Source organism: Oratosquilla oratoria, chromosome 21, assembly GCF_046742065.1.
Source record: "Oratosquilla oratoria isolate Oo_2021 chromosome 21, ASM4674206v1, whole genome shotgun sequence".
NCBI lineage: Eukaryota > Metazoa > Arthropoda > Malacostraca > Stomatopoda > Squillidae > Oratosquilla > Oratosquilla oratoria.
Window position 1 is genome coordinate 58,271,639 of NC_134797.1, and position 20,000 is coordinate 58,291,638.

The window sequence follows — 20,000 nt, forward strand, 5'->3', positions numbered from 1 at the left end:
GCCCCACCTAATTACCATTAAAATCCTGATGCTCCCCCATGTGGTGATGTACAATTATCACCTGAAAAATAAACTCCCCTTAAGCTGAAAAAAAGGTGAAAAAAGGAAAAAAAAAAAAAAAAAAAAGACCCAGACTTACTTAGTTGCTCTCAATTGTCCTCCTCAAAAATCATATTACTCCCCTGAAAAACTGAATTGCCCTCCTGAAAAACCGAATTGCCCACCTGTGGGCCGTACGTCCCACGTTGAGAAGCACTGGACTAGAGGAATGGGGATGAGGTAAACTGTAAAATGAAAGGGCAACGAAAAGTGTCATGTGAAATAGGAATCTAGATATAGATCCAAAGGGAAGACCATACGAAGGGTTGGTAGTGCCTACAACACTCTATTGACTTAGAATTTAAAGGAGACAGAAATGAGAAGTTTAAATGTGTTTGAGATGAAGTGATTGAAAAGTTTTGTGGATGTTACGAGGATGGATAGGATGAGCAGTGAGGAGGTGAGGAGGAAAGCGGGGGTGGAAAGGGAGCTGGCAGATAAAGCTGATGAAATCGTATTGGGGTGGTTTGCGTACATGGAAGCAATGAATGAGGAGAGACTAGCAAAATGGATGTGGAAGGCAGAGGTGGATGGAGTGAAGTTGACGGGAAGACTGAGAATGAGGTGAAGGGGGTCTTGAGTAAAAAGGGAATGTCTGTTGATCAAGGTGAGCAGGGAAGGAAGAGGAAAAGGATAGTTGTGAGTGGAGAATGGTTGTGAATGGACTTTGAATTGATGTGTCCCGAAGGAATTCCTCCTCGTCTTCTCTGTTTTTGCACGCGAGGGGACGAAGGAGGAGGGTCGTCATGAAAATGAAACCATGGGGCACTGCTGTTGATATGCTGTGTCTTGTTGCATTGCTTTTGACCCGGTATGTGGGCGGTGGTCAGGGACGACCCTTTTTTGCATGGAGCCAAGATAGAAAAAAAAAAGTATTAGATGGGTCTGGAATGGGTGAAAAATGGGCGCGTGGCTTAGCTGGCTTCTTCCCTTGGAAAAGAGAAGAAACCCTTTGGTGTGTAAATAGATGAACAAATGGCAAAACTCCTAGACAGAAACTGACAAAACTAGATACCTCTTTTAAATGGGAAATTGAATAAAAACACCTCTGTTATTACAAAAAAGTTTGGCGCTAAATATAGCATGTTAGATATTAGAAAAGACTACAGAGGGCAGATGGATGAACCGCATGAAAGAAAATGAAGTACAGTAAGCTACTTTTGAGACCTTGTGACAAATTGAAAAAGGTGGAAGAAGACACGGGTCCCAGTCCTAGTTTATTCCTGACCGGTTTTGCTTTGAGTTTATCCAGAGGAATGTTTCTCTGGGGGTGAAGCTGACGTTATACATTTGTAAACCGACTCTACATTCCCACCATGCTCGCGGGTGGTTGAGCAGAAGCATACAATGAATAAATACAATTAGAATACCAATTAAATTTTTTTCGGTGTTGTCCTATGGTGGAAATGTACATGTCAAGTCTAAATGGTGTACAATTGTTGTGGGAAACCCCAAAAAACATTGCTGTGAAAATAATATTAAAAAATGTTAGGATTTAGATACTTAGGATATCAAGTCACTAAATAACTCAACCTGGGGTAGGGCAGAAGAGTGTGGCGGATGCTCCATTGTGGAATGTGAGTACTGTTGTAGATGTAAAACATGTAAGGGTAGACTGTCGAATGCTATGAAACAGCAGAAGTGTAAATCTATGGCACACCAAGTTACCGGACAAAACCCCACCAAGCTAAGTAGGCGCCGTCCTGGGACAGCTCCTTATAGCTCAGTATTTTGCTGTGATATTTGTCCATTTGGTATTTACTTTCTGATTTATGTTGTCTTCGGTAGCTATGTGGAGAGCCCCAATTGCTTTTCTTTGTCTTTTGGCTAGGCCTTTTCTCAGCACTTCTGCCTGCTGATAGTTCGGCAAATGTCCTTTGTCCACCTGGCCCACCAGCGCGAGGCGGTGGCTTTTTAAGTCCACTTTGTGCTCTCTGACTTGTTCGTGGACTTCTGTGTCTTTCACCATAGTAAGACTTCTCGCATTTACTGCAGGGGATCTTTTAGACGACACTAAGAATATTTTCTGTCTTTGTTAATGTCACCAGTCCAGAGAATATGAAAATTCAGAGCCCAGAACACCTGTAAATATTGTTTGTCTTGTCTGTCACCTGAGTCCTTTCGTGGTCTGATGTTTTTTGTCTTTTTGAGAGGTAGACAGCAAACCCTATGGATAGCCTAGTTTCCTAAATGTGTTTTTGACGTAGCGGATTTCTTCTAAAGAAGCTCAAAAGCGAAATCGGGTAGGAATGAACTCAATTAGACCCGTGACTTCTTTTTCCACCTTCCTCAGCAGAAAGCTAGATTAACATTTACCAAGAGCCTTGATCTATATATTATAGTTAGAGGATAATACGAAAATCTAAAATTTATAAGTATATATATAGACCTGGAATGATAGAAATAATAATAACCCAATGACTCAGGTTTCGCAGAGAATTACAGATAGATGAATATGAAGAGCTACAAAAAGTTCAATGTGCCATTACTAGATGAGTTCAAGCACTGCAAATTTTAATGTTTTAGGAGAAATTGGAAAAATGGGAAGACATGCAGCTTGACTAATAAACAGCAAAGAAGGCTGTGGAACTACATCAGTGGGCACAAGAAGACAAAAAAATGAAATTATAAACAAAAATAAAAATGTGGGAAGATATCATACGAGGTATACATACAGAAAGGTATGGAGCACAGTGCAATGTACAGAGAAAAAAATTGGAAGACATAATACAGTTTTGAATAATGTAAAACAGTAGTGATGCTAAGATAAAGGGAAAAAATGTTAAAACGCAGATAGTCAAAGAAAGACATGTTTGAGTACATATAAAATATCATACATTAGACAAAAATAAATACATGAACGGAATTACACACACAAACACAAACACTAAAAGAAAAAGCAAATGTACACATATTTGCAAAAAATTCACTCACTGACAAATGCACACATAATATACTCACTCATTTACACACACACACACACACACACACACACACACACACACACACACACACACACACACACACACACACACACACACACACACGCACACACACGCACACACCCTCCACCACCCTTTCCACCCCACCCATCTCAGCTCCTCATGGATGACGGGTCATCCCTGCAGCCCGCCTTCTGCCCTGAGTCAAACGCAATGCAGCAAGACACAGTACATCCAGAGCAAGACCAGGCCGCTTCACTTAATCGGCGACCTCCCCTCCCTCTCCGACCACTCATGCAGAATAAGAGAAGACGAGGAGAAATCCGGTCGGGCTGGGTCAAAATATCATTCACACATAAGCACCCCGTCCCTTCCTTCCTTGCATAACAGTATCATCCATACACAGTCATTTTCCACTCCTATCTCTTGCTTTCTCCCTTGCTCGACTGACACTCCACTCTTGCTCAACGCCTCTTTCACGCCATCTACCCATCTCATCCGCGGTAGCCCCCTCAAGTCCACTCTATCCACCATTGCCTTCCACACCTCTTTTACTAATCTTTCATCACTCACACTTTCCATGTGTTCAAACAATTCCAATACTCTTTCATCAGCCCTCTCTGCCATCTCCTTATCCACTCTCGCTCTCCTCTTCACCCCGTGTCTCACTCTATCTAACCTTGTAACCCGTACCATGCTTCTCAAACATTTCATCTCAAACACATTTCAACCTTTTCTCTCTGCCTCTCTTAAAACCCAAGTTTCTGCCCCATACAATGCAGTCGTCACAATCGCCACTTCATACAATCTCCTGTTTGCATCCATTCCCAGTTGCCTATTTCTCATAACACTTTTTAATTCCCCATGGGATTTATTTGCTCCTCAATCTACAATTTACCTCCACCTCCACTCCTCCCTCTCCTGCCACATGCGACCCCAAATACCGAAAGCTATCCACTTTCTCCAGTCTCTCTCCATATAGACTTCCAAATCTACCACCCTCTACCCTTGTAATCTCATCACCTTGCTTTTACCCACCTTTAGCTTCAACTTCCTCCTTTTGCATACCTTTCCTGACTCCGTCACTAACTCCGTTAAGCCCAACTCTGACCCTGGTACAAGTGCAGTGTCATCAAACAACAACTGGCTCACCTCCCACTTTTCTCTAGTTCTTTAACCATCTCCAATCTCTTGCCCATTACCCTCGCCTTTACCTCCCGCATCACCCCATCCATGTACACATTGAACAGCCAGGGCGACAAGACATAGCCCTGACGCAGACCTTTATCTCAGACCACTCGCGCTCTCCATTTCACACACACACACGCACACACACACACACACACACACACACACACACACACACACACACACACACACACACACACACACACACACATATATATATATATACACACACACACATATATGCACACACACACGTTCTCTCGCACACAGTTTGAGCTTGGGGTCATTGGGACTTGGGCTCAAACGGACCACACATTAGCATGCTTACCTCCCCATGGCCCTTCTATGTGTCGACTACTAGTATATACAAACCCACCCACCCTTTTGTACAACCACGCTGAAGAGGATTACAGTGATTGCAGTTTACGTATCTTCAATTTTATTTTCTCCGATAGTGGGATATTCAATCACACACACACACACACACACACACACACACACACACACACACACACACACACACACACACACACACACACACACACACACACACACACACATATATATATATGTGTGTATATATGTGATGTGTGTGTGTGTGTGTGTGTGTGTGCGTGCGTGTGTACGAGTATCTGCATACTACCAAGGGCTTTTTCCTCCTTACCAGGGAGGTAGCCAAGGTCAAAAGCCATATACCCACCTCCACCCATTTCATTCCCACTTATTTCACTCCCATCCACCACCCTTTCCTCCCCTTCATCTTAGTTCGTCATGGATGACAGATGATCCGTGTGTCCCTCCCACTGCCAAGGGTCCGAAGTAATGCAGCATGACACAGCCCATCCGAAGCAAGGCTGCTTCACTTAATCGGCAACCCCCACCCTCTCCACTCCATCATGCAGGAAATTAGAAGACGGGGAGAAATCTCTTCAGGCTTCGTCAAAATATTCACACACAACCACTCCCTAACCCCTTATCCCCCAACCCCTTCCCTTGCATAATGATATCATTTATACACATCCATTGTCCGCTCACCCCTATCTCCTGCCTTCTCCCTTGCCCAGCAAACATTCCCCTCTTGTTCAACTCCCTTTTCACCCCCATCCATCCACCTCATCTCGGTCTTCCCCTCATGTTCACTCCTCCCACCTCTGCTATCCACAATTCTTTTACTAATTTTTCTTCCCTCATTCTTTCCATGTGTCCAAACTATCCCAGTACTCTTTCATCAACCCTGTCTGTCATCTCCTTTTCCAGCTTCGCTCTTCACCCCTCATTCCTTACTCTGTCTAACCTTATATCCCCTACCATATTTTTCAGACATTCTCGACCACATTTAAACTTTTACTCTCTGCCTCACACAAATCCCATGTCTCTGCCCCATACAGTGCTGTCGGGACAATCACCCATACATATGATCTCTCTGCATCTATTCCCATTATTCCCAAGGCATTTACTTGTTTCTTTCAATCTACAATTTACCTCCACCTCTCCTCCTCTCTTTCCTGCCCCATGCGACCCCAAGTACCTAAAGCTATCCACTTGCTCCAGGCTCTTTTAAGACTTCCAAATTACTTTCAAATATATATATATATATATATATATATATATATATATATATATAATGTGTGTGTGTGTGTGTGTGTTAATTTCAGGACGATGCCATCTTATAGAAGACTTTCAAGTGAAAGGAATTTAATCTCTGCCCTTTCTATGAAGTCACTTACTGCTGCTGGCAGGTTTTGAACTGCCTCCATTCCCAAACTCCACCGCAAGGGAATGAAAAGGAGGGAAGGTTGGTTTTACATTTCTGATTCAGTCCCTGAGGCCCATCATGCAGCCTAAGTATGCTCCGACCTGTCTGTCAGTACGATCTCAACTTGTTTTACATTCTATTCCTAGTTGTGTTTATGTTGCTATTTCTGTCTATATATATGTAGGTCGAATTTATACACATGTACACATTCAAACTCCTTTTATGTTAGTCACCTTTTTGGTTAAACGAGACCGTTTGTCATTTTAAAAGTTAAGGAGTTAGATAAGGATATTTAACTTGAAAAAGCTACCCTTGTAAAACGTACCAACACGACTTTCTTATCGTAAGCGATTGCCTGTAGTCCCAATATAAATAATGTACAAGATAAAACGAACACTACTTTGATGTTCGCTATATAATATCTTGCGAAAGAGTACTAGTTCTCTCCTTGATTAGTCAATGTGTCCTGCTTATAGAAGCGGCATTTTGTGTGGGAGGACTCGAGATGAGACACACTGCTACACGCGGTCAAGGTCTTGTGCATAGAAATTCCAGAAAAAGGAAGAAGCATAAGTTATATGATGATGTTTTGGGTATGTACCGTGACCTGGGTGGCAAAATATCACATTGAGGCAAAAAGTCGTTGATAACAGAGTACCTGAAAGACCAAGACATGTCACATAGTGCCAAGGAATTGAAATCAAATGTTTGAGACAGTGGCTACTGTATGACACAGTGGGCACTGGTCAGGAGTCAATGTCCGTTATATGAGACCTCACGTGAATGATATATCTCGATAAGAGAGACCTGGGAAAAGGTTTATGTTAGAGAAGAATGTAATGTATGCTCATGTACGCACTGGCATGCGGTAAGTCTTAACCTATCTAGAACGATGTTGATCTGGCTCCAGTTCTGAATGCACTGTGACACGTGAATAACCCGTGAGTAAATAGCGACTTAGACACAAATGCCAGGAGAATGGCACTGTATTACACAAGAGAACCTGCCTACTGTTACTATTACCCATCAAGCAAAAGTGCCTCATGATATACTAACACTCGTCCAACACGCCGAGAGGATAAGGAAAGGGAAAGTTGGGGATAGGGGTGGGAGTGGAGGGGCCCCATTATCATTATAATGATCAACATTACCAAAGATCATCATCATCACCATCACCACGATGTGTCACAACAATACCTGGTTGACAGTCGGGACTCTTTCCCGTCACGGCCCACTCCCCGTACCAGCAGCGCATGGTCTCCGAGCCGAGGACTTTGTATCCGGAGCGACAGGAGAAGTTGACGACTTCGCCGTGGCTGATGGTCGAGTGCTCGGGGACGTCCTGTCCGTTGAACTCGTACTGGCCGTGGGGGGCAGGTGGCACCGAACAGGGAACTGGAGGGGCACGAGGGTGGGGCAAGGCTCAGCCACTGCACAGAGGGACAGAAGGGGTGGGCGCTCCACATAAACTAATACACGGTCATAACAAGACATGCAGACACACAAACGACACTCAGACTTCTTTAGGTAATGATATTTCTTGGGAATCAAATGGATGCTCATCTGTACATGTTTTTGTGCACAGTAATAAAGATATGTGTTCACGCCATAATGTTTCTGGGAATGATAATGTGGTCTTGTCCAACTTTCGCACCTTGGTCGACCATGTCTTTGTTGGGATTCTGATGTACATTGATCTGAACATTGTATCCTTATTTGTATTCTACAAAAAAGTCCTGATTCTAGGGTCTTATAATCCTTGCCTAATGACACATCTTTTCATAAAAAATTCTAGTCTTTTTTTAAATATCTGAAATTGCAAAGTTTCTTTGAAACTAATAGTTTGACAATTTGAGAGTATGACCTCAGGCGCTCACTCACAAAAAAGGACTAAAAAATCACGACTTAAAACAGAGTTCAAAGTTTGAAGAGTGGCAAAGCTAAGAATTTGCTGCCAATATGGTTTGCTTGCTTCAGTGGTTTGAAAGCAATATATCTTCATGATAAATGTACATACGTTCAAATGAAATTCACCTTTACAGTAGTTGACTCGAGTTAATGGAATACACGGTGATCAGGAAAGTTGGAAAAAAATTGAGCCATCAGAGATTCCGTTCTGCCTAATCTTAATGCCATATATGTTGCATGAAGCAGTAACGGATATGGAGCATGCTATTTGGCAGAGATCAGTGAATCGCTACTTTTAGCAAAATCACAATGAAATTCCCGCACACGCCTTTGTGTAAACACTGGTGAAAAATATTTTCAAAGTAACACATGAAGAAACATCAACATATAAAGAGACACACACATACATCATGTATATTCATGCATCATACACAAATCTAGTTTCTTTTGAATATATATATTTGCATATAATGAAAATGAAACAACTCTGAATGAAGATATTATAAAATTAAATGACATGTATAGACTATTATTAGCCATACATTCAAAGGCAAACACATACAAGTTTAATATTACGCATATACACTGGGATAAACACATACTTAAACACACACATAGATGGAAGCAGAAACACATACAAGAGAACAGACGCACATTTACGCATAGATACAAGTACAGACACACACCTGAGTGAGTTGGTGGAGTAGGCGCCATCGTCTCGGTAATCCCAATTCATACCACTGTTCTCAGATTCCAAAAAAATTACACTTGTGTAAGCTCAGCTCAACTGTGGAGCTCCCTCCTATATGGTGTGTTCAGCCTTCTTCTGTACTCTCAAATTTCACTTGGCAACAAACTTGATAAAGTGGTAGTGTCGATCACGAAACTAAACCTGAACCCGGTGGCCGTTGTTGAGACATGGCATGCCAACACACTGTCGTTACATCGCCGGTGTGAAGTATTCTAGCGTTTGGGACCAGACTAAGCGTAGTAGTGGGCATGTAGTCTGGCGCTATGAGAATCGTCCATCATTAACACTTTGATAATGACAGGTTCCTCTAAGCTGAATATATTCATCTAGCATTAGCCAAGACAGACTCTCTTGAATGAAAAAAAAAAAAAAAAATGCCGTAGCCTTGTATTATTGTAGTTCAGAATCAGCCCGTACAACCCCTGTCGAACCACTAGCTGTCGTGTAGTGTACTCTGTAGTTCTAGGAGCCCCCCTGTTCTCCAGTTAGTGGTCCACTTGATCATAAATACAGACTACTAGTGATATACTCATCTACTACATTGTTGTAACTACACATGATAATGAATGCTGAACGTGAAAATGGAAAATGGCTAAGGGAGCTTTCGTCTTATGATACTGACATAGAATCAAACATTCCATGATTGCGCGTTCTGAGGGACAGACGACAGTATGAGGGCTTGGTAGTCGAAAATAGGTCGATAGAGAGTTATGAATTTTGACTTGTGATTTCGGTGTGTGGTGAGGTGGCCAAAACGCAGCCAAGGACTTTTAAGTCTGTTACACTCCGGATATTATGAATGTTGTGAAGGTGACATCGATGTTGAGAGTGAATGGTATTTAGGAGAAAATAAGAAACTACAAGCTTTCATTCAATATACCTCTCGGCAACGGATCACATTTTACAATTGAATCAGTCGTAAGAAATACTTTTACCTGCATGCAATTTCGTAAATGCACGCTTGTTTGCGTCGTCAATAATTTTCGTTAGAGTTCATACAAGTCCCACTGCTATTCCACTACCTTAGCGACCAAACCCTAGTCCAGAGTGATAGGCAACACCTCCGCCCTCCCTCTCCATAATCCAGCTATCAGAGGATCCATATAAAGATTCCCTACCCGGCCACCTAGAGACTCCTATCCTTTTCCTGCAACCAGCGAACTCGCCCGTCCATTAGTCTTCCAAAGTTCACTCTCCCTCTCACCTTCAGGATTCGGATATGGCCGACTAACTCCCAGCATGGTGAAATCCACTTCCTCTTTTCGCTATTCAGTTATCACAATGGCGAGGTGTTAATCTAATTTACTAATATATGTGTGTGTGTGTTTTCTGTACATGTGAAGATCTAGAGTCTGGGATACATGTAAGGGGGAGCGTGAACACCAGTCTCAATGAGGAAGGCTTATTGCCCGACGTTTCGGTTCTAGTCCTAGGACCGTCTTCAGGGGTGTGATGGAATACAGTGATAAAAAATTCTTAATATTGCCCGCTGCTGCAACTGGGAAAGGTAGCTTGCACCGCCGAGGATAGCCGCGTTCTTTCCCTGTCACATGCCAACGAGTACCAGTTTACAAGTAAGCAACTACAGACAAGTAATCACAAATATTCTCACGTACAATCTTAAATCCACTCTCACCAATTCATTCACAAGTGTTCACCTACAAAATATATGTGTTTATATCTAATGAGAAGTTAACATTTACTATATTTGTCTTATTGAAAACGAAGACTTAGTGAGGGGGGATGAAAAAAGAAAATGGATAGTAAAAGTATTTTGGGACGTATATGGCAGGGAATGGGGGAGTGGGTTTGGGGGTAAATTGTAGCGTGAGGGGAAGCAAGTAAAGTTTTGGGGAATGAAAAATGTCATGAAAAATAGGCATCTGGGAATATGAAGGGGTGATTGTGCTTACACTGTATAGGGCGGAGACTTTGAATTTAGGAGGGGCAGAATGGGGAAGTATAATTGTTTTAGATGGAATGTCTAACAAGTATGTTGGGGGTTATAAGGTTGAATAGGGTGAGGAATGAGGAGGAAATCGGAGATGGTAAGGGAGCTGGCAGATAGAGCTGATGAAATATTATTGGGATGGTTTGGACACATGAATAGAATGAGTGAAGAAAGATAAGTAAAAAGATTGTGTGGAAAGCAGAGGTAGAGTGAAATTGAGGAGACGACCGAGGATGAGATGGATGGATGGGGTAAAAGATATTTTGAATAAGAGGAGAATGTCTGTTAAGCAGGAAAGGGAGAATACGGGGATATGTGTAAGTGGAGAATGTTGTCTATGGATGATGTTTTGACATAACCCTAAGGGATTTCTCCCCATCTCCCTGAGGGAACGAGAAGGGATGGTCTTGTTGCATAGCTTCTGACCCAGGCAAAGCGCAGGAGACCGGGATGACCCTTCATCCAAGAGGAGCTAAGATGAGAAGGAAATAATTGTAATCCTCAACACCAAAAGATTCAGCAACTCATTGGCCCTTTCCCATGTTTCTATCGCCAAACAATGCTCAGCAATTTTGAAAAGTAATTCTCCCACTTGTTACTAACTGAATTTGGGCCCTTAAGAAGTTTTATACCATCTGGTGAGTTGATGATGATTGAAAACGTATTTTTTATGCCTTTATGGGACTTCACTTGCTCATATTTTTTGGTACCCAGGTCATCTTTCAATTCTCCGTCAATGTAGTTTCTCAGATGTTTTTGTACGTTGGATTCCTTGGCTTTCTCAGTTCGCATTCTCTGCCACTCTCTGATAGCTTCATTCTTTTCTTTCTCGCAGTGTTCTTCATGTCCTTGTTTCGTCCAAATGTGATCTTCCTTTTGGTCTGGCTGATGGAATTCCTCCTTCAAATTTCAACTGCAAAGTCTATAATGGTTGACTTCAACTTCATGCATTTCTCATCAATCATAAGATTTTCATAATTTCTCCAGTCATCTCGAATAATATTTGTTATTGATTTTTTGGGTGATTCTTTGATTTCTCCACACATACCCTAGCACGCCTTGGCATTTTTGGAGACCTGGGTTCTAGTCACCGGAAAACCATAAAAGTGACTTAAAACCATTAAAGGCCCTTCCATTAGTTGACAAGAAATATATCATAAACATTCTGGCTTAGATTTCCAACCTATTGTTCATTCTTTACCGTGTATATTTATGTAAACTCAGATGTTTGAAAATGTGTTTACAATTTTTCACATATTTGTTTTTAATACAGACACTAAAACCACCATGATGTTTCCAGTGCCTAAACGATCCGCATCAACATGACCATTCATGTCTGTCATGGTATTTGTAATGTTTCTGGTTGACATTAGGGGTAGGATATTGTTGATGTGTCATACGATTTTCTTCATTAGGTATTCCTTGCTGTAGTAGATATACCTGTATGATAGTTATTTTCTCACTTGACCCAGAGTCATTTCTATAATTCTCACACTGGTTTGTTATATCTTGTAAAGGCAAGGTTGACCAGTAGGCCTATTCCACATTGTATGCTTCGCTCACATTCGTTGTTCAGTAGTTCATACTTGTAAGGAATGAAAATTACTCTTCTTCCAAACCATCATTGTTTCACGGACCCATCACTGCAATCTCTTCGTTCTAGACACATAACAAGCTTTTTCATCCTTTTTTTTTTTATAGTATTCCGTGTTGCCATTGCAAGTTTCTGTTTCGTTTTCCATGAATCATTGTCCTTTGATCATTTCCAAATTCGCTGGTCATACTCTATCTTTTGTTTCGAGGCAGATCAATAGATTTACGAGAAAAAGTTATGGGATGGGGCCATGCTAGGTCGCCTTTCCAATACTGGTAACCAAACCTCCCCAAGCACTACCGGGGTCGGGGGTGGGAAGGGGTGGTGGGTAGGGGTGGGGATTTGTAACCACACACACACACACACACACACACACACACACACACACACACACACACACACACACACACACACACACACACTCACACTCACACTCACACTCACACTCACACACACACTATAAAATCTACTTGTGGATAGAACTTTGACAGGCTGTCACGTAACTTTAAATAATTTTTTGAGGAAACTGGGCCAAGGTATGGGAGTTTAACATAAAGCTGAGATTTATTGCCAGTAGGAATTGCTTGGCGGTGTTGGTCATTATTGTTGAATTCATCTTTATTAACAACCCCCGAACTGCCTCCTTGTTTAACTACAAATCTATTGGTACTAGCTGCCAGACAGGATATAGTGGAAGCACAGTCAGCTTTCAAGGTTAGAGTGGACGAGCATAAGGGTCAGTCGTGGAGAATCCTTTTGTATAAAAACTAATTGCCCTCCACTCAATAATTCCATTCACATCCTCCATGTTTCACGCTGTTCAACCATCTTTTACTTTTTAGCTTCTCTCTTGTTTGTGAGACCACGTTTGTCTTTTTATACAATATTTCGATCTCACCCCTTTATTCTATTTACTTTATAATTTTGTAGACTCACTTGATGGCAACCTGTTTGCCGAACCGTTTGTTGATAAACAGAAGATGTTGATCGTCTCTCTGGTCATCCTCATGATCCTAAAACTACTATTCGCCACAACAACACCTCTTTCTGAAGTACTATTCTATTCGATAACTACTATATTAGTGAAGTGAACCAGTTCTAGCTTATTTCCTTCTTAAACCTAAATTTGTCCAATTTAAATCCATTATTATGAGTCCTGCCCTGCTGTCTTAATGACCCTGCCAGCATCACCCTTGTTAAAGCCCTTGACTCATTTGAATACCTCTATTAGATCACCTTGCACTCTTCTCATGGTAAATTTCTAAGCCCTTGTATAATTTTGGTCATTCTCTCCTGTACCGATTCTAGTGAATTTATAACCATTCTATAGGATGGAGACCGAAACTGTGCCGCATAGTCAAAGATGGTTCTAACTATCGTCAGATAAAGTTTAATGATTACTTCAACACTTTTGTTTGTGACCGTACTAGCAATAAATCCTAATCCTCTGTTAGTCTTATTCCTGGCACTAATACACGGTTTCCTGAACTTAAGGTCCGGACTCACTAACACTCGTAAGTCCTTTTCACACTCTGTTTTCTTTGATATCGCGTTATCTAAGTGATACCTGGGAGGGTAGATGACGGTGAATGGCTTATCCTTGGCAGCGTTTAAAAAGTCTGGATCATCAAAATTACTCTCCTCTATTTTGTGCATATTAGGATTATCACTGAATCAGAAAGTTATCCGATCAATGGTCGTTGAAGCTGCTGAGAAAAAGACGGCAGATATAAAGAGCGAGTTTCGTGTCTGTTTGGTGTAGTGAAAATTGACTTGCTGTGAGTGTTTTTTTCTTGGTGTTAAATTTCAAACCGTCATGAACGGTAAGAAGCTGATAGTTATAACAGCTGCGAAGCGAGCAACCGGTTTCAAGGTTCGAGTTAATCTGGTGGCTTGCTTGGAGAAATGGGAATCCGTGAACAGCAGTTTTATAATCTAACCAGTGATAATAGTCCCAATGTAATCAAAGTTGGAAAACTCATGCTAAAAGATGCACGCACACACGCACACACACACACACACACACACACACACACACACACACACACACACACACACACACACACACACACACACACACACACACATTTTATAGGTCGGTATCACGGACCAGCATGATAGTAAAATTGTGAAAGGATTGTGAAAAACCGATGGATCATATATCTTGAAGAGATGAACATCCTGATAGACGGTCAGGTTGACTTTAGATCTGGAAGGTCGTGCGTGGCAAACGTTTTAATACTTTACTCGAGAGTGATTGACGTGCTGCAAGCGAGGGAGGGCTTGGTGGACTGTGTGTACCTCGACCTAGAGAAGGCTTTCGATAAAGTCTTTCACAATAGAGTTATGTGGAAATTGAAGCATATTGGAGGACTAAGGCAAACTACTCGAATGGATGAAAAATTCGTGAAGGGAAGGTACACAAGGGAAATGGTAAATAAAATGTCAGGATGAAGAATAGTTACTAGCGGAGTTCCACAAGGGTCAGTGCTCGTACCATTAATCTTTCTTTGTCACTGACATGATGAAGTTCAGGAAGATATGCTAACATGTTCGTAGATGATACAAAAAATCAAGAGAGGAGTGAAAAACGAGGAATGTAGGCTATTGCAAAAAGACCTAGACACTATTTTCGCGTGTAGTCAAGAGTAGAAAATGAATCTCTATACCAAAAAATGCAAAGTACTGAAAATGGGCAATAATTACAAAAGACCATGCCACCTTAAAACTGTTCCTACTTAAGAGGTCATGAAAACTAATTAAGAAAGACTACATATCTAATGGGTGTGAAGAAATAGTTTTCCACATAGATGCATAAATACTTGGAATAGCTTAGAAGGGGGTGTAGCCAAGCTGAAACGATACATGAATTCATATCTAAATATGATAATTAGAAATTAAGGATATAAACTAGGCTGGAGCCGTACATGAAATTGAGGCTAGGTATGATAAATTGGAGAATAGGAGACGGGATCCAACGAGCGTTGCTCCTTTCCTATATACTACAATTAGGTAAATGCAATTAGGTGAATACATAACTAGCCTTGTAAGCTAGGTATGATAGATTGGAAGGTAAGAGATAGGACCCAACAAGTGATTTTCTCTCATGTATACTATGATCAGGCAAATTAGGTAACTACACACGAGCGTAGCTCCTCTTCCCGTAAGATACAACTAGGTAAATACACACACACACACACACACACACACACACACACACACACACACACACACACACACACACACACACACACACACACACACACACATATACACACACACAAACGAAAGTTTCTGATATGGTTGATATTTTCCGTTTACAAGAGTATGACAGTATATATATATATATATATATATATATATATATATATATATATATATATATATATATATATATATTTCAAATGTGAATAAGGAGGTATCTGAAATCCTGTGGTGCATTCAAAACTATGTGTGCAGGCAGCCGAACATACTGAACTTGGACACACTCGATCTAATTTTCTTGACACATTTGTACATGCATTTGAAATAAGTCTCAGAAGGAGGGCAAAAAAATATTAGTTCATGTGGTTACAACAACTGAAATCACCTAAAAATATTCAAAGACACAACGAACAAGCAAACTCTTTAATGGAGACCATTTTGAAGAGGTTCTCGTGTTAGGAGGTAAATTAGGAGGTTGAAACGAGGGAGTGGGGTTCTGGAATGGGCTGGGGACTCATGGAATCAGGGTTGGTGAAGAAAGTAGGTGGAAGGTGATGGAGATAGGGAACACAAGTGCAAGAGTGAGGCGGAGGAGGAGAGAGGAAGGAGAGAGAAGGGACGGGGATCAGGAGAGGAATGTGAGGAGGGAGAGTGGTAGAGGAAGGGGGGAGTGCTGACAAGGAGAAATGAAGAAGTGTGAGATTTGGCGCCTCCGCTACGTAGATTGGCGGAGAAGCGGAGGATAAGGCGAGAAGTGAGGGAGCAGGGAAAATAGAAAGATGAATATATATATATATATATATATATATATATATATATATATATATATATATATATGTACAACACTGAATGGGTCCCAGTGAACAGATATACAATTTTATCAACCACAATACACTTTAATTGTAAGCTATCAACATCGAGCAACTCGCGGAGGCCAGCATGCAGAAATTGAAACGTGGTACGGCCAAGGACTCGAACCAGGGCTAGCACGTGACAAATGTTAGGGACTTAGCCGATTGCGCCAAAAAGATAGATAGCCCTGGTTCAAGTCTTTGGCCGTACCACGTTTCATTTTCTGCATGCTGGCCTCCGCGAGTCGCTCGATGTTGATGGCATAGAATTAAAGTGTATTGTGGTTGGTATATATATATATATATATATATATATATATATATATATATAATATGAAATAGGAAGAAAAAGAAAATATATTAAAAATGAAGAGACGAATAAACAGTCTCTGAGTGCTGTGAATATTTGCTTATAATGAAAACTATTTTTTCTACATGCAGCAAAAATGGCGTACATCACACAAATAAGCTACAATAAATCACATACGAGACCAGACAAAGTATATAGCAATCTAAAGTCAAGTGCTAGAAAGACAAAGCGTCCTTGTATTTCCATGTCATTGGAATGCACACAGGTATCTTCTCTTTCCACAACTCTCTGACTCTCACTAACTTCAAATGAAGATGATTTGGCCACTTTTCCTTCTCCGGGGCGAGATTTTGTGAATAATCTATTTTGTTTTATATTTTGACTTTTGAACTATTTTTTTCTTCTAAATATGAATAAAGAAGTTCAACGCAAAGACTTCCTTCATTTGTTTCTTCACTTTCCTGTTTTCTCTTTCCCAAAGAGTGACCATATTCATTGAATCTTGCCACTGAAAATATTTTGGATAGAAAGGAACTGAATATAAATTATTATGTCTCGTAAAAGTTGAAGTCACATTTATAAGTTTCAGAGAAACATTGACCATGAGAAAAAAAAAGAGAGATAGAGAGAGAGAGAGAGAGAGAGAGAGAGAGAGAGAGAGAGAGAGAGAGAGAGAGAGAGAGAGAGAGAGAGAAAGAGATTTATATAGATAAATAGATGGATAGAGATTGATATAGATAAATAGATGGATAGAGAGAGAGAGAGGGAATGATTCAACCTCACATCTAGGAGGAAGAGACTGAAGACTTCAATTGGAAAAGAAGGATAGAGTGGCTTTAAGTTCCAGATGACTCCAAAACAGTGAGGCAAATCACCCATTTTCTACAGAAGTAGATAAAACCGAAATGTAGCTGGCAATGAAGTTATGGAAAGTCTTAATTTCACACGGAAAGATAAGATTTCAAAGAGTCTTTTTTTAGTGGCAGTATAGATATGAATTTCTAATTTGATATCTTATCAAACAGAAAATATGTGTTATTGAAGCTGCTGAAGAGGGGATCAATCAGTATATATTTGGTAAGTGCTGATGGGGAAGAATTTTGGTTTTGAAAGTTTTCAAAAATGTGTCTTCTTTGGCCCATTTGCCTCGGTAACATGTAAGAGCTTTTTTCCTACCTTTTTAGACTTGTATATGGTAGGTGAGCCATTTCAGTAAACATGTGTTAATTATAAGATATCTTGTTAGTCATAGTTTCGTATTCATTTCGTATTTGTATTTTTTAGGAGTAGCTTGAGTTTGATAGTTTTATCGCCTTAGTTCAGTTTTTTGGGTGTCTGGACAGGTTTTTGGTCCAGATTAATCGGCAAAGGATCTGGGAGGGGGAAGATCTCTTTATGTAAGAACACTGATCCACGTGGGAGGAACAAATCTTGGTTAGGGGAGTTGTGTGGGCTGAGAAAATATTATATTTCATAAAAAAAGTGAGGGTAATGGGAAGTCTCAAATCTCAATGGCAAACTAAATGAATAAAAGCTGAGGTGACTGATATTTCATGGTGAAATTCATCAACAGTTGGTGTTCCTCGTCAAAATCATCCATCTTCTCGTCTTTTCTTTTTATTTTTTCTACCTGACAACTTCTCTTGTTTCTTTACCTTTTCTCCTCCTATAGTCCTCTACCCCTCATCATGTTTTAGGTAATCTACATATTTCTCTCATTACAGCATTGTTCTTGTTCACCTTACTCTGTTTTTTTTTCTATACCTCCTTCCTTGTTTCTTATATAACGCTAAGTGGTTCTCTCTCTCTCCTCTCTCCCTCTCTCTTTTTCAACATATTATTTCACATTTCTCTGAGCTCTTTTTCCCTTTCTTATGCATGGGCCTCTCGTTTCTACTACCACTTGTTTCATCGTACAATTGAATTTTTTCTCTCTATTTTTTTTTTTTTATAAAATCTCTTTGCTCCTATTCATTTTCCATAACTGGGTTTTCATTCACTTTCTGCACCATCTTTTTTTTTATATTTTTCCTTCTTTTTTCACTCTTATCTTTCTTTTCTTCCTTGTCCTCAATTTGCTCTCTCCTTCCTTCACCTCTTCCTCCTCGGATTTCTCCTATTCCCTCGTTCTCACCGTGTTTCTTTATAATTTCCTTTCTCCCATCTTCCCCTTCTTCCACCCCTCCTTTTCCTGCAACAATCTCCCTTATTCTATTTTTCATGTGGTTAGTACAACATTATCTTTGCACCGAGTAGCCTAGTTCGATTCTCTACGGTGTCCAAGGTCTTCTTCCTTCAATATTTCGTAGGTCAACAGTTTACCTCACAAATCCCATTGATCCCAAAGCCCCAATCCGTCCCAAAAATCCCTCACCGACTTTTCGTCTTCGTCTTACATTCCATCATTTGAACCGCCCAGAAACCGCGGCGGCACCGCATAGTCAAGGAAAATCTACGCGGTTATGCGTGAACGCCTCCAGTGACTTGCATTGTAATTAAACCGACGCGGTTCAAACCACGGTGGTTGAAGCCGCTAGTGTAAACAAGGCCTTTTTATGGTTGTACCAAAGTGCGTTCATTTTAATCTGGCATAGATATGTTTGAGCTGAAATATGATATCGTCATCTGGAGTCGCAATCTGGGTGAATGCATGTAATAACCATCCCTTTGTTCATAGGTTGATTTTCCTCAGCTGAATAAAACCGCCTAGGAACTACAATTCAATGAAATATAAAGATTAAGAATCAGTGAACAAAATCTCCTAAACCTTCAATTTTGTCTTTTGCTGTTTTCAAGTTTTCTCTGAAGATTTTTGTTCAAGAGCTACATGGTCTTTGAGTGAGACTTTTCCCCAAAAAAGTCTTTTAGACAAGATTTCAGGGAAAGGTCAGAGTCGAGCACAGCCTTTACTGCGTTCTGGAACAGAGGGGCATCCCAGCCAGTTTTACTGGTTTAGAGTTAAACACGGATGTATAGAGAAGAGGCTTACGCCTTTCACGATCCGTGCTTAACTTGAAACCAGTAAAAATGGCGGGGATGCCCCTCTGTTTCAGAACGCCTTTGGCACCTCCTCCCCTCGATGTCAAAGGGGATTATGATCTATTTCGACGTCCCATTTGTGCTGGGTGGTGCTTTTTCTTCTACTCTATCTCATCCTAGGCAGTCTGTTGATCTTGATTCTCCTGCTCCTTCCGTCCAACGTGCCACGTTTTCTTTTATGGTGCCTGTTGACAGGCTATTACACATATACTCGTGGAACCTCATCAGTAGTAATGGATTTAGTTTATCCTTTCCGTACCGGGTGGTAGACTTTATTCTTTTTGCTGCCCGCCCGGTTATCTGATTCATTTCCGACTCGCCCATTTGGTAGTAAGTGGGTTATGGCCTATATGTATTAACCCCATTCATGCTGACTGGTACTTTCTCTTTCATTCTGGCCATTGGGA

The 20,000-nt window shown here is 40.8% G+C and overlaps 1 protein-coding gene across 4 annotated transcripts in view; it reads right to left on the bottom strand.

The window, feature by feature from the left end:
- Nucleotides 1–20,000, bottom strand: part of Hasp (Hig-anchoring scaffold protein) — a 773,651-nt gene that overhangs the window by 61,346 nt on the left and 692,305 nt on the right. For 3 of the 4 annotated variants that reach the window (XM_076205010.1, XM_076205011.1, XM_076205009.1), the window contains one exon: nt 7,183–7,380. The exons of the other annotated variant lie outside the window; for it this stretch is intronic. In XM_076205010.1, the coding sequence (XP_076061125.1) occupies nt 7,183–7,380 (198 nt within the window). The remainder of the gene's footprint in view (nt 1–7,182; nt 7,381–20,000) is intronic. 4 annotated transcript variants of the gene reach the window in all.